General features: G+C 33.3%; 1 protein-coding gene across 2 annotated transcripts in view; it reads left to right on the top strand.

Annotated features, from left to right (window-relative positions):
* LOC138701823 (DNA excision repair protein ERCC-6-like) overlaps positions 1-15,512 on the top strand; it is a 43,806-nt gene that overhangs the window by 26,010 nt on the left and 2,284 nt on the right. For both annotated transcript variants that reach the window (XM_069829101.1, XM_069829102.1), the window contains exons 15-22: positions 4,099-4,275; positions 5,032-5,169; positions 5,265-5,375; positions 6,766-6,969; positions 8,912-9,076; positions 9,639-9,801; positions 10,998-11,603; positions 15,256-15,469. In XM_069829101.1, the coding sequence (XP_069685202.1) occupies positions 4,099-4,275; positions 5,032-5,169; positions 5,265-5,375; positions 6,766-6,969; positions 8,912-9,076; positions 9,639-9,801; positions 10,998-11,603; positions 15,256-15,469 (1,778 nt within the window). The remainder of the gene's footprint in view (positions 1-4,098; positions 4,276-5,031; positions 5,170-5,264; positions 5,376-6,765; positions 6,970-8,911; positions 9,077-9,638; positions 9,802-10,997; positions 11,604-15,255; positions 15,470-15,512) is intronic.

The following is a 15,512-nucleotide window of genomic DNA, read 5'->3' as shown; positions in this document are numbered from 1 at the left end:
ATTATCTGTAATTTTGTGTCAATCCAAAAATTTAATGAAACTAGTAGCCTGTATACAGAGTGATTCACAAAGATAGTGCAATACTTTAGGGACTGATTTCTGATATCATTGTGATGAAAATAGTTGATATAAACATATGTCATGTTTAAAATAAAATGTTACACATGTCAGAAAGTTGAACATGAAAGTGGAAGTTATGAAATTATAGGAAGATGGCACTGGATGTATTTATAAATATATTAAAATACATTTACATTATTATTCAACAGAAAAACATTAGAGCTGCTTTTCAAAGTTCCCACCTTTTACTGCACTGCATGTAGTCATGTGAGAGTGAACGGTGTTCATTCATTCATTTATTTTATTCCATAGATCTTACATGAGCAGTGAAGCTTTAAGATGTGGAACAAGTCAAAATTTTACAATATTACAATTACAATTTTTATAGTTTTACAATTTAGTAATTTTCTATAATTTTTACAATTTTGTGCAATTTTTTACAATATTTTGGCGAGATGTAGTGAGATGAGGTGAGGTCTGAGGATTCGCCAAAATATTACCCGGCATTTACCTTTTGGTTGGGGAAAACCTCGGAAAAACCCAACCAGGTAATCAAATCAAAGGGGGGGGGGGGTAATCAAATCAAAGGGGTTGATGCCGAGGACTCGCCATAGACCATCCGGCTTCAGTCCCACGGTAGTGGAAAACCTCGGAAGAAACCAAAGACCAAAGGAGGATCCAACCCAAACCCGAACACAGCTCCGGATCAGCAGCCCAGCGAGTCTGCCGACTGAGCTACATCGATGGCTCTACTAAACGTATACAATACATAGCCAATCACATTATTAAATTTACAAACGCAAATGATCATTCATCAGTTGAGCTATATGTATAATACAAAACAAGTAAGTTAATTAAATTTAAGGCATAAACAATTCAACCAGTTGTGATATACAGAAATTGATAATACATATCATGCAAAATACTTCAAGTTACAAACACAAACAATTTATCAATGGAGCTATAAGATTACTATTCAATTTAAAGCATATACAATTCATCGGCCAAAACTATACAAATATATACAATACAAAGTAAGCAGAATAATTTAATTTACGAGAATACTTTCATTAAGCTATACAAATTTGTGCAATTAATATCAAGTAGATTAATTCAATTTATAATCATAAACAATTCATCAGTTGAGCTATACAGAGTACTATACAATTTACAGCATATACAATTCATCAGTTGAGCTATACAGACTACCATTCAATTTACAGTAGGCCTATATACAATTCATCAGTAGAGCTACACAGACTAGTAATCATTTTAAAAGCATATACAATTCATCAGCCAAACTATACAAACATATACAATCAAATTAGTTCAATTTACAAACTTATTTTCGTTAAGCTATACAAAATTGTACAATTCATATGAAGTAGATTAATTCAATTTTTAAGCTTCAACAATTCAAATTTACAACACATACAATTCATCAGTTATGCTAAACAAAAATATACAATGCATAGTAAACGGATTAAGTCAATATAAAAACATATTTTAGTTGAGCTATATAAAAATTATACGTGTCATTTAAGTAGAATAATTCAATTCACAAGCATAAACAATTCATCAGTTGTGTAGAAGGTATGAGTATGTAGAAATTTGGTTAATTCTTTTCTGAACATCTTCTCGTGGTTCTTCAAATATTTAAGATAATTAGGCAGTGCATTGAAGACTGTTATACATGAATAGCGAACTCCTTTTTTAAAACAGCTTAGACTAACAGAGGGTAGATGAAGATCTGATTTATGTCTTATATTAAAATGATGAATGTCTTGATTAGTACTGAATTTATCTTGGTTCTTAATATACAGCATCATTAGGGAAAGAATGTATTCACAAGGTAACGGCAAGATTTCTAAGTTACGGAAAATATTTTTACATGATGTCCTTTTATGCACACCGGCTGTTATTCTTATAGCTTTTGGTATGTGTCAGTGTAGTGCATATACTAATAATAAATCAAAAAAAGTTGTCGACAATGGATCCAGTTCGCAATTCGTTGTAAATTTGTATGGATTGCTCTGTCCATTGTTATAAGAAGTGTGAGTTATTTACAGTACAGCATAATTCTAAATGATTGAGTGAAATTCATAAGAATCTATGCTATGGAAGCAAGAACCGTTATCATTTCCAAAAGTATTCAAAATTGGACACATGTAGATATGAATTTTTTTCTTCACAATGATACCAGAAATGAGATCCTAGATTATTGCACGATCTTCATGAAGCACTCTGTGTAAATATATAAGTAATGTAATTTATTCTGGTGAATGATTCTTTTAGTAAAGAGCAACAAAAAAGTCAAATACATGAATTATGAGATCGTGCAACATTGTAATCAGTAGAGAGTGCACATCAGGTTGTGTTCTTTTGTTTCCTTTGTATAGTATTAGTATGTCATCTACGTATCTGTGCCAATATATAATGTTGTCTGCGTGTTTGTTGTTGTCTTTGTTTAATATGTATGTCTTGTCTTTGGGTGTATGAATATTTCTGCTAGTATGCTGGAAACGGGTGATCCCATGGGTAGGCCTTCGGTTTGAGTGTAATATTTGTCATTGTATGTGAAGTAGTTTTGTTTTGTGATGATGTCTGTGATGTGGATGATTTCTTTAATGTGTTGTTGTGGTGTGTTGTTGTTTTTGAGCATTTGTTCTAATATCTGTAGTGTATCTTTTATGGGTATGTTTGTGTATAGGTTGGTTATGTCGAAAGTTGGTAATGTTGTACTGTGTGGGATATGTTTGTCTTTTATTTTGTTCACTAGGTGTGTGTTGTTTTTTTATTGTTGTCTGTTTTTCATGTTTGCATTTTTTTTTTCTTGAAAAGAAAGCAAAAGCGAGGAAAGTTGTATTAAACCTGTTTTTTTTTAAATATCTCAAAGAATAACCCCTTTAAATTAATGACATTACTTACTGTTCATCTTGTGTATATGACGTAACCTCACTTCAAAGCATTCCAATTACTACTAAAGATGAGAAGAGTCTAATGTTCCATCCATCTTAAGGTGTCAGAGCTCTATTTCGAGCCTTGGCTTTCGTTAGCTTTCAGCCTCCAACTGATCCTATTTTATGCAACTGACACCAGAGTAAACTTGCAGCATCCTCCCTTATACCATCTTTCCCTACGCCTTCCAACACTTTGATTCTCTGTCAAATTGGCTTATAGCGTCCTTTTTTGGTGAGACTAATGTTAGAGTAATTGAAATTTTACACTCGTGTTCGAGGATCTGTTGCATAATAATGTAACTGAAATTTCATCATCATCCAAACAAGTATAAGGCCCAAGGTCTGTTACGGTCTTAGTGATTCATTCTCGGTCCACCTTCTTTTTGGATGGCATAAAGATCTCTTCCCTTGGAGACGGTATTGAAGCATGGCTTTTGAAAGTCTATTACGATTCATTCAGTGGACATGGTTTTTCCACTGCAACTGGTACTTGTTTATAAACTGTGAGACTTGTTATAATTGAAGTTCTTGCATGATATCCTCATTTCTTTTGTGGTCCTAGTGTTGCTCTCATAAATTTCATTTCACAGGCTGTTATTCTGCTGATATCCGTACTTCTCATTACAACTATGGACTGTATTGTTGCTAAAAATCACTATCAGAAAATGTATTTCATCATGATATGAAATTACGTTTTTCAAGAAGAAAACAATAACAAAAAACCTTACAATAAAACAACAATATTCATAGTGAACTGGACACAGTAATAAATCATTTTAATATTTGACGAGAGTGCTGTGGCATTCATGTGAAGTAGTGTTTAGTAGCCAAAATTGGGTGTCAATTGCCAAACAATTTTTTTACACCTGTGACAATTGTGAAAAGTAGCCCAAATGGCGATATTTTGTCCACTCTGGGAACTTTGTATGTCATATTGATTCTATTTAATACTCTTGTATGTCACATTAATTCTTTGTCGTGGAGTAATTAATACTCTGAATTACGTGTTTGAAAATTTCAGAAGAAAAGAAAACTTCAGGAAAACCGCACATTAAAATGTTTTCAATTTCATTTCCAGGTGTTGTTCTGTCGATTGACAGAAGAACAACGGACTCTATATAAAGGTTATTTGGATTCTGGAGAAGTTGAGCGAATTCTTCAGGGTCGATTTCAAGTTTTTGTGGGGTTAATTGCACTTCGTAAGATCTGTAATCATCCAGATTTATATTCAGGTGGACCAAAGCTACTTCGTGGAGTAAGTATCACTAGTGCAGTTTATGAAGATATATTTGTATATGCATATATTACAAGATGTGCAGATCCTCACGTGCTTTTTCAGCTGCTTAAAAGAATATTATACATTTTCAGCATTGAACATTACTTATCTGTCTTATAAATGTATTTCAAAACTAATTTTGATTATTTGTAAATTTCTTGTTTCATAAGAAGGCCTACATTTCCTTGTACAAATTAGGGGAAGTATAAACACAAAATAAACTTCTAAATCGTGATAGAATTACATATTTTGTTTATTTAAATAATACCGAAAATTAAAAATGGAACACCCTAATCTTGGACCCAGAAGTAATCCCACAAGCATCACGAAAAACAGCAGTTGCAGCCTTCAGGCTGCTTACAGGACATGATTGCTTGGCAAGCCACTTACATAAACTACAAATTCTACATTCACCATTGTGTCCCCTGTACAACAATCAAGAGGAGATGAATGAGAGCCACTTGAAGACCTGCAATGCACTGTCTCATTGCTTCTTTTATCTCAGCTACTGATTTGATAGAAGACTAAAATGGGAGTTGCACAATAAGACCCTAGGTTGTGGTGCATGATCAGTTATACCAACCATTCTTTCTTCACAAATACGAACATACATAGCTTAGGATCATTTAACATTTATCTTCAAGTAATTATGACTTCTGTTTGAATGTGACTTTGAACTGTATAACTCTTTAGTGCAAAATGTTGTATATTAATACACATTATTATATATTGAAGGATAATGAAGAAGATTTACCAGAGGAAAGTCGATATGGTTACTGGCGTCGTGCTGGTAAAATGCTGGTGATAGAATCACTTCTTTCCATTTGGCATAAGCAAGGTCATAGGGTGCTTTTATTTACACAGAGTCGACAGGTAAGCATGCCCATCTCTTGATTTGTGCATTTCTCACATTCATCTAGTTTGGTATCTTATCTTGAAACAGTTATAGAATTACTTTAATGTTGTAGATGCTGTGTATATTGGAGGCATTTATTCAGAAACACAATTACAAATACTTGAAATTGGATGGTGGAACAGGTGTTGCTTCACGGCAGCCCCTCATCAACAAATATAATGAGGTATGTCAAATATTGAAAATTATTATAAGAATTAAACTGCGAGGTCCGGCAGAAGCAATTAGGTGATTTATGATTAGGAAAGCAACATCTTAATTGTAAAAAAAATATTGCACACCAAATTGAAAATATTCCTTAAAGTATACCATTTAGTTTTACATTCATTTCTTGAAGATAACTTCACTCAGGTGAGTTCCTCCAGACTTGACACAAAGGTTCAGGTTTGGTGAATTCACTGGGCATTCGAGTATTTGCCAATTTCATTTTATTCATTCTATGGATATAAAGCTATTTTTTCGCAATAAAAAATGAAAGTTTAAGAAACATCATTCACTATTATTCACTAGACACAATAATGATTGTTTCAAAGAAGACATTAATCTGATAAAAATGTATATGTAGACGGTCCCTTGTTGTATAATAAACTACCAGAAAATATTGAGCAACATGAAAACTTTAAATTTGAGACAGAATTAAAATATATATCTGATTAGTAAATGTTTATAAAATTTTGATGATTTGTAATTCTTTATCTGTATTTAATTTGTAATTGTGTATTTTGCTGCATTGTATCTATTTATTCCATTAACAATGTCAGACACTTGTTAACAATAAAGAGAGTGTCTGTCCATCCATCTGTTCACTCGTCCGCCTACCTACCTGTAGTACCTAATTTTTAACATCCCCCAATTAGGTATAAACACCTGCATAGAATTGAAATATATCAGTCCCCTAACTGCCCATTGTGCAACTCAAACCAAGAAATGGATTCGGAACACCTCAAAATCTGTGCTTCATTGGCTGGTCATGATAATATCTTTGAAAAATATTGGAGTGCAAGAGGTCAAATGACTTTATTGTCAAATGCCTGGCATTAGAAATCAACAACAACATTAGGTATAAACAATAAATTTTGCCACCCTCCAAAATCTACCACCTTGGGCCATAGCCTGGATTAACCTATGCATAAATATGTCCCTGAACATGCTGTGAAAGTGGCACCAAAACAACCTACATTGACGTGAAAGAATGTGATTTTTTTATGTTTAATATGTTACAGATACAATATTATATCACTTAAATCTATAGACATTGCTTTCACAGAAACCAGCATTTAAAAATATTGCTTTATAATAATTTGAATTGATTTTAATTAATTTATACAAGATACATGCAGAGAAGTAGTGGTAATATTCATGTTTCTCTACAGTTCTGCCCATAATATGTTGTCAATTTAATAGCTGAAATATAATTAGCAAGTACGTTTCACATATGGAAGTCTGTGAATTTGTTTTTATTAAATAATAACCTATTGAAGTTTTATGTTCACATGTATGGTTCACATAGTAGATTCTCTATTCTCGTGCAGTAATACTTCATTCTTTCATGATAGGATGCGTCCTACTTTATCTTCCTACTGACAACACGTGTGGGTGGATTAGGTGTCAACTTGACAGGAGCAGATAGAGTAGTGATTTATGATCCAGATTGGAATCCAGCTACTGATACACAAGCTCGCGAACGTGCATGGCGAATTGGGCAGCAAAACAATGTAACAGTATATCGTTTGGTAACTGCTGGTACCATAGAAGAAAAGGTGAGTATACGAAGAAAGAATTTTATATCTTGTGAGTTTCAAATTCGAATACCACAGAATTCTTGTGATAATGTTAATTTATATTCTCGACTTTGTGCAGATAAAGGAATTGCAAAAGAATCATTTCTGATTTGATACAATATTGGAATTGATCACTCCTGAAACATTAAAATGCTCTATCAAGTACTAATCTTCCCTACTGTACCCCAAAGAAGAGACATTGCAGACTATACTTACATACCAAGTTTTTAATGTCTTGTATATACTGTATGTAACTTTTTTTTTAAATTAATTTACTCTTCAGTATTAAACAACAAGTTTAAGCCCCCTCACCACGACACCTCACCTGCAGTATATTTTGACTACACTCCAACTCTGGCTACTAGCAACCAGCATCTATAATGAACACTGATCAAAATACCCCTCATTTCTCGTGAAAAACAACTGAATAGACTAAAGTGGACTATAGTGGACTTTATGTTGTCGGCAAACAGCTGGATACATTAAGATTGATTGATTACTCTTCAGTATATTGGATAAACCTAATAATATTTTTTCTTCATGTATATGGGTGTTATTTTTTGTTTTACATTATTTTTATGTTTCTAAATAGTTATACTTGTTTACTTTTTCAAATGTGTCTGTATTAATTGTGATGACGTTATTCACATTTAAATTACGAATAAGCACAAAATATGTTTTATGGTTCATGAATCGTGATACATAGTTAAATACAGTTTAATTTAATTATAATTAAAATGTTCATATTTTTAAAATACGTATGTTATCGAGTATTTAAAATACAAATGTAATTTGGTGAATTTATTTAAAGTATCTTGTACCCTTTGCAGTATTTTGTATTTGTATTTAAAATACTGGAATTTCAGTATTTTACCCACCCCTACTTGTAATACACTGTACTGTACCCTAAGGCTGGATGCACATAGAATCAGATACGGCGCAACTCTTTGCAACACGACATTTTGCTTTATAGTTTTCATGATGTCTCATGATAGCTTAACACTGGCTGCTCACGATAACCGATCTGCAGGTTTTGGAAACTGCCCTAGCATAGAAAATGTCGTCAGTGGATGAGGATGATATGGTTTTGTGATGCATTATCACACTTTTGGAAGAAGAGCAGAATAAACGCAGATTTCGGGTAGATCAATGGAATAAAAGAAATGATTTTTATTGGCTCATGCAAGAACTAGAAGTGACGAGAAACTTTTAAAAAATTTCACTAGAATGAGTATTGCTACTTTTGATTCTGAATTACAATAAATCAATAATGAGAGATAGTACAGAGCAGAGAAGTAGGCATACTACAAATTACTATTAGTTATTACTCACCTGATGCTTTCATTTCATTTGCAATTTCCTCCCACATTTTAGAAACCACATTATTGTCATGACATTGTTTCAAAATGAATTGCACACAAGAGACTTTTCCTGTACTAAACAACGAATTTATCCGCATTGAGCTGCATTCTGAATAATGTGCACTACACAGCAATAGTATCTGTAGATAGTGGAAGCTTACAATCATAGACATGGCTACTTACGCATGCACAGTATGCTTCAGCTATCAGATTGTCTGCTCGTGAACAAGTTTAAGCAGTCATTCAATATTGTCTCCTTGTGTTTTCTCGTGTCTGCTTCTATGTGCATCTCATCATAAGAAATCAATGGCAGTCAAGTGCTGTGAGACAAAACGTTGCATCGTGTCACGTCACGATCTAAGTGTAATCCTTATTGCCTTCTCATATAGATTTCCAAGACTTGAAAACTTCCATGGGCTGTGAGAGCTTATTTGTCATTATACAATTTTAAATTCACTGATTTAAAAAAGGAACGATAACAAGAAGAGAATTGTAAAAATTGCATAGAAATCAGGTTTCACTTTGCATGTAATTCATATAGACTGATCTTTATTTTTAAGATATACCATAGACAGATCTTCAAACAATTTCTATGCAACAAAGTGCTTCGAGATCCACGTCAGCGACGATTCTTTAAGTCTAATGATCTGCTGGAACTGTTTACACTGGCTGAGAGTGAGCAGACTACGGAGACAGCTGCCATTTTTGCGGGTACTGGATCAGAGGTATGTAAATATTTTATTCATACAAACGGTTGTTCTTCCTCTGACACACATGAAGTGAGATGTACTGCCTGATAATAGATGTATATATCAGCCAATACCTCAATCAGAGGGAACTACTAATGAAATGTAATCATTGCTGCAGTTACTCCTTATTGTATTATTATGTTCCAATAAAATCAGATTTGTGATTTCAGATTATTTCTTGTCTTTCGACATCAGACCATAATGCCGAAGGTCTTTCCCATTTCTATTTATTCTTACACATGTTGGTAGATGGTTCATAGTTGTATTGACTTTTTTGAAAAGTGCGTTTGTTGCTGAACCTTAAACCAATTTTGTATATGTGTTTAGTAAAACTCTCCTATACTGTTTCTAAAGTAATATTATTAATTGCTTTTCTTGGTTTATATAGCTTTTCCTTGCACAATCCTTATGCAGTGGATAAGTTGTAACCACAAAATAGAAAAACCAACGTGTAAAATGTCTCAGTTATGATTTAGTTATTATTACTTTATTATTAGTAACGAGACAAAGATTTTTGAGCCGTTTCTTTTTATTCCAGGTAAAAGTGACACCACGTAAAGCAAAATCAGAAAAACAAAGGAAATTGAAGATAAAAGATAAGAACGAAACATCGAATGTGAAGTTTTCATCAGAAAAGCTAGAACGTATGAAACGTTTGGCACAAATACTGAGTAAGCAGATTGCAGTAAGCAGTACACAAGGTCAGTAACGTTATTGAGAATATTTTATTCTAGAATTGATAGTATAAAGTTAAATACATTTCACTGATTATTTTAGCCACTATTGTTAATGTCTGTGTGTTAAAACATATATAGTGTACAGTCACAAATTTTGGAAGAAGTTAATTAAAGACTGCTTGCAAAAATGAAGAAGTTACTACAGTATTAAATATAATATTTCATTCGACTTCTTTATATTCAATTGGTGGGTACCAAGGAGTAGTGAAGTGCATTCCATAACCTCTGCTACTCAAATCCACTGTTCCATCAAAAATGGAGGAAATGTCATTTCAGCATGCTGACCTGCCATGGCATTCGCTGCTCATTCGGTCTCAAATTTTGTTAATACTACTGTATCTTCTTTTTATATTGCTTGTATTATTTTATTTCTATTTCTCTTGTTTGTTTTGTAATTATATTCTTTATTCTGTATATTTAAATTTAAATAAATAAATAACAATGGCAGGTGTGGTCGTCAAACATTGGGGGTTGCATATAGGTGACATACCCACCATAACATAAAAATATGTGCCTACATTACAAGGCCACATCTCTTCTATACTGGAGAGCAAGAGACTTAATGGATTTATTGCCAAGAACTCAATATTTGTTAACAACATATTCAATCGGCAACTAAATTTTCCACAAAACGTTTACTCTTGTTTAATGAACTAATCTTGAGGATTTATTTAATAACAAAACATATTGCATTATTTGATATAGAAGACCAGCCCCATAGTCACAGTTTCTGGCTACAGTTCATGAGATTGTGGGTTCAATTCCTGGTCAGATCACAGGGATTTTTTCCTTAAAGGGAAGTGTTCCTGTGTTTGGCCAAGGTCTGGAATATAGGTTAAATTTAGATTTAAGACACCTCCTAGCACTACATAATCATATGTAGTCATTCTACCATGTCACCGGGGCAATGTAATTCTGTTTCTCATGTCTCATTCTCAGAAGTGTGTTACACATTAGCCACTTGCCAGGAGAGAAGGCCAAAAATGTCGAAAGACAACCTGATGGCATTGGAAAATAAACAAATATATAAGTATTATGTCTATTGTTATGAAGTTACATTAATTTTTTTGGAGTAACGTGTTGAAAAGCTACATACGTTGAAAGTCTGTGTTCATACTATGTGTATTAATTCGTTGTCTTGTGTCCTTGTTTGTTTTTAGAACCACCAAAGAGTAAAGATAAACATTACAACTCAGAAAACTGTAATGGCCTGTCCTGTCGAACTTCCAACGATGATTTTGATAATAAATTATATGTAGAACAGAGGACAACAGAAGTTAAAGAAAAGATAGTTGAAAACTACAGCTCCGTGAAGGAAGAACCTATTGAGCAGAGCTCCAGCATGGAACAGAAACAATCTTGTACAAATGTTAAAAAGTACAGTTCTGTGAATGAAGAACCTGTTGAGCAGAATTCCAGCATGGAACAAAAACAGTTTTGCGCAAATGTATCTGATAACTGTAGTATAAAGCAGTGTGAGTCTGTTATGGATCATAAACAGAATCAAAATATCCCAGTTGTTAAAAATGGTCATCAAGAAGGAAAATCAAAAAATAGAAGTGCAAGTAATATTGAATCTTGTAAACAATATAAAAAGCATCGTAAACATAAGAAACATTCACGAAGGAAAAAAGAAGATGCACTGTTTGAGGGAGAGAGAGTTCCTTACTTGGTGGGGCAGAGTCAGACTAACGAAACGCATCAGAATGATGATAATTCTCTTAAGGAAGATGATTATGTACTACGAAAATTATTTAAGAAATCAGGTAAGTGGTTTTATGTTTGTTAATTAAATGAAATATAGCATTTTGCACGGACAGTTCCTTAATTTGGAGATTCACTACCTAGTGGATAAAATCTGTAGCTTGGCCAACCAGTCTAGTTCTAGAAACGTTTGAATATATATTTTCAATTCTGAAAAACTGTTGTTAGTTGTATACTAGATTCTTAGCTGTGATTTCATATAGATACAATAGCTGAAACTTTCGTACAGTATTAAAGATATTTGACTGAATAATGAGTAGAAAAATGATGAATGTTACCGTACTTCTTATTAGAATTATCATTTCTAGTGTTGTGAAGAAAGTTATATCAATTCAGTGTGAAGATACAATCACTCCAATACCTGATCTAAATAAATAAGTGAAACAAATCTATATACTCCTTTAAAAATATGATTTACATAAAAACTTATCTTGGGAACTTCCATATAATTAATTTGTAAATACTATTGTATTTATAAATAAAACCTACTAGATATCTTAGCATGAAGATGAAAGAATGTTACAGACCCAGAAACAAAATTTGGGCCACCTGAATTTTCCAAGTTCCAGTTATAACATACTGCGCATGAAAGGTGCAAATAGAGTAGCTGACATGTACTTTTTAAACCCCACTATCTATCTACTGCGCATGCTCAGTAAGTTAGAACTGGAACTTGGAAAATTCGGATGGCCCAGATTTTGTTTCTGGGTCTGTGAGTTATATGAAAACAATATTTTTGGTGCTGTTGCTAAAAGTGTACTTTCGTTACAAATGTTAATTTAACTTCACAGTGGTACTTTAGGTAAAGAACATAAGTGTGGTTGTTGTCGAATGGCAATTAAAAGTTGATTTGCATAATTCTTTCTCTAACTTCCCATTAAAGTGCTTCAATAGTGTCGTTCTTCCTATTATCGGAGTCCAGTTTATCACAAAGAAGAAGATTTTGCTTGTTCAATTTTTTTTAATACTTATTGGGCAGTTTGTTATCGTTAAGTTTAATTTGTTGAGATGTTCAGTGAGACTGTCATGTCCTGTAAACAATCTGAAATGTGTTACTGCTTGTCTTCGAGGTTTTGTTAAAATGTGTCTTTCTTCATTGACTTTTTGATACAATTTGTCTTTCAATTCTTCAGCGTTGTTGTTTATTTCCAGTCTTCTGTAATGGTTCTTTATTAATTTGAATTTTGTTGGCATTTGTATGCTAAGGTACACTTTGCTTTAATTTGGGTAGCTTTTTTAGCTAATTTATCAGCATCTTCATTGTCTAGGAGACACACATGCTATGTATTCACTGGAAGAAAATTTCCTTATTTATTGAGTTGATGTTTGTATACAGTTTTCGTATATCTTGAGAACATAAGTGTTTAGTACTTTAAAATATACAATAAAACTTCATTTATATATTTCTAAGGGGACCTGAAGAAAAAAACGTATATGGTAACTGAATTGACATTTAATTACATCTGAAATAGCAAACACACTTCCTGTTTCTTCCACTTATCGGAATTCGAAAGCCAATCAGCAACCTTCTAGTCATATAAGGTTGAGTCTACTGTCAAAATATTTCCAGTTGTTTAAAATGTTCCATTTCTTCCCTCTGCACATACTCGCATACTTCTCTCTCCTCTTTGAATTGGTTCTCCCACTGGCACATAACCGATTTACTAAAGCTAGCATGTATGGATACAAGAATGGGCAGCTTCGTATTTCCAGGAATTTTAAAGCTGACTGGCTGGCCAGCTGGCCATATCTTAACAACGAGCACATATTGTAACGTATTTACGCGATTATAATATGTTGTTTTTTTTTTTACAAAATGTCATCTCAAAACTGGGATGCATATTATATTCATACGCAAACACTCAGACTTGTACAAATTCAAAATTGATGCTCGTATTTATGTTATGAGATGTGGTGGGAAATAACTGAGGGAAATGGTCACTTCGACTTTGTTTTTCCTTGTCTTTTGTCTTTTGCACATTTTTCATTCGTAATTTGTCCCTTTTTGACAATAATAATTAATACGAATAATATTTTTAACTATGAGAATGACTTAATAACATTTTTTTTCTTTTATTGTGAGATTTTATGAATACAACTTTTAACAATTGCGCGTCTTTAATTAAACCAAAAGAAATTACCAATAATAAAATTACTGATGAAAAAGTGGCATGACATTAGTGATTGTCAGTCAATGTTCTAACACCAAACCTACCTGTTGACCATAAGTTACAGTTCTGATACTGCAACTGAGGATGAATATGATGTATAACTAGAGGTAAGGGAGTGCCTTTATAACCTATCTTGATAATATAATTTTAATCTTGAGTGGTTTTAGCACAGGTGCGTATTATATTCGTCAGTGTCCCCCCACCCACCCCCGGATTTTAGGATAAAAAAATTGGAGTAAATATGGTATTTCCACTTTCTTACATTTTCATAGCAAACCTAATTTCGAACAAAATTGAATTAAAACATATAAATGAAGTTTTGTATCTTCCAGGGTTTAAAATACGATTGTATAAGTGTAAAAAACATATAACTGAAATAAATTAACATGGAAAGTATAGAAATTTTCCCGGGACTTCAGAATCAATCAATCTTCTTAATGTATCCAGCTGTTTGTTGACAACATAATGTTCACTATAGTCCACTGTAGTCTATTCAGTTTTTTGTTTTTCATGAGAAATGAGGGGTATTTTGATCGGTGTTCATTATAGATGCCTGTTGCTAGTAGCCAGAGTTGGGGTGTAGTCAATATATACTGCAGTGCTGTGTCTTCTGCAACTGGTACTGATGATTTTAATTTACTTCTTTTGTGGTTTATGGATGGACAGTATAGAAGAATGTGTTCCAGATCTTCATCATGATTATTACACCACAGACAAGAAGGATTATCAGAAATGTGAAATCGGTGTAGGTACAATTGAGTGACAATATGACCTGTTCTGGCTCTTGTTAAAAATGTTTGAACTTGTCTGGGCAAGTTTTTGTACATTTCCAGGTCATTTGGTTTCTTTTATACAGACTGTAAAATCTTCCCTTTGTCAGAAGAGAGCCAATTGTTGATCCTTAGGTTTGTAAAATGAGACTTTACTGAAGCAAAAGCACTGGATAGAGATATCACTTGAAGAGGTCTTGGTTGCAAATATGTTGCCTGTTTTGCCAGGACTTCAGAAAAAAAAAAAAAATGTATAATTTATTGAGAAATGTATAACCGAAGTTTTACCGTATTTTTTTAAGTGGGTTATTTTATGACACTATATCAACATCTCAGGTTATTTAGTGTCTGAATTAGATGAAGGTGATAATGCTGGTGAAATGAGTCCAGGGTCCAGCACCGATAGTTACCTAGCATTTGCTTATATTGGGTTGAGGGAAAACCCTAGAAAAACCTCAACTAGGTAACTTGCCTCGACCAGGATTCGAACCTGGGCTACCTGGTTTCGTGGCCAGATGTGCTAACCGTTACTCCACAGGTGTGGACTTCACTGTATTATGAATCATCCCTTAAAGTGTGTCCTATAGATATGAAGATGTGGAAATTGGATTTTGATATACTGCTGTAGACTAGAAAGGTTTATTAACTGTATTTATTATGCACAATGCTGATATGTATGACAATTTAAATAATTTGTATATTTGATTGTGTAGGTATTCAGACAGCAATGAGACATGACACCATCATGGAAGGAGGAGATGCAGACTATGCGCTAGTAGAAGGGGAAGCAAAACGAGTAGCAAAAGAAGCTGTGAAGGCAATGAAAGAATCACGAAGAGAATGTTGGCAGGCTGATAGAGGAGTTCCATCATGGACGGGTCAGAGTGGAATCCTTAGGTCACGTAATGTTTCAACATCTCAAGCTAGGTAAGGATTTATGTTGACTGTCACATTATACATCTTTTAATAC

This window comes from Periplaneta americana, chromosome 6, assembly GCF_040183065.1.
Source record: "Periplaneta americana isolate PAMFEO1 chromosome 6, P.americana_PAMFEO1_priV1, whole genome shotgun sequence".
NCBI classification, from domain to species: Eukaryota; Metazoa; Arthropoda; class Insecta; order Blattodea; family Blattidae; genus Periplaneta; species Periplaneta americana.
The sequence above is the reverse complement of the archived record's forward strand: the minus strand, read 5'-3'. Positions and strand labels throughout refer to the sequence as shown.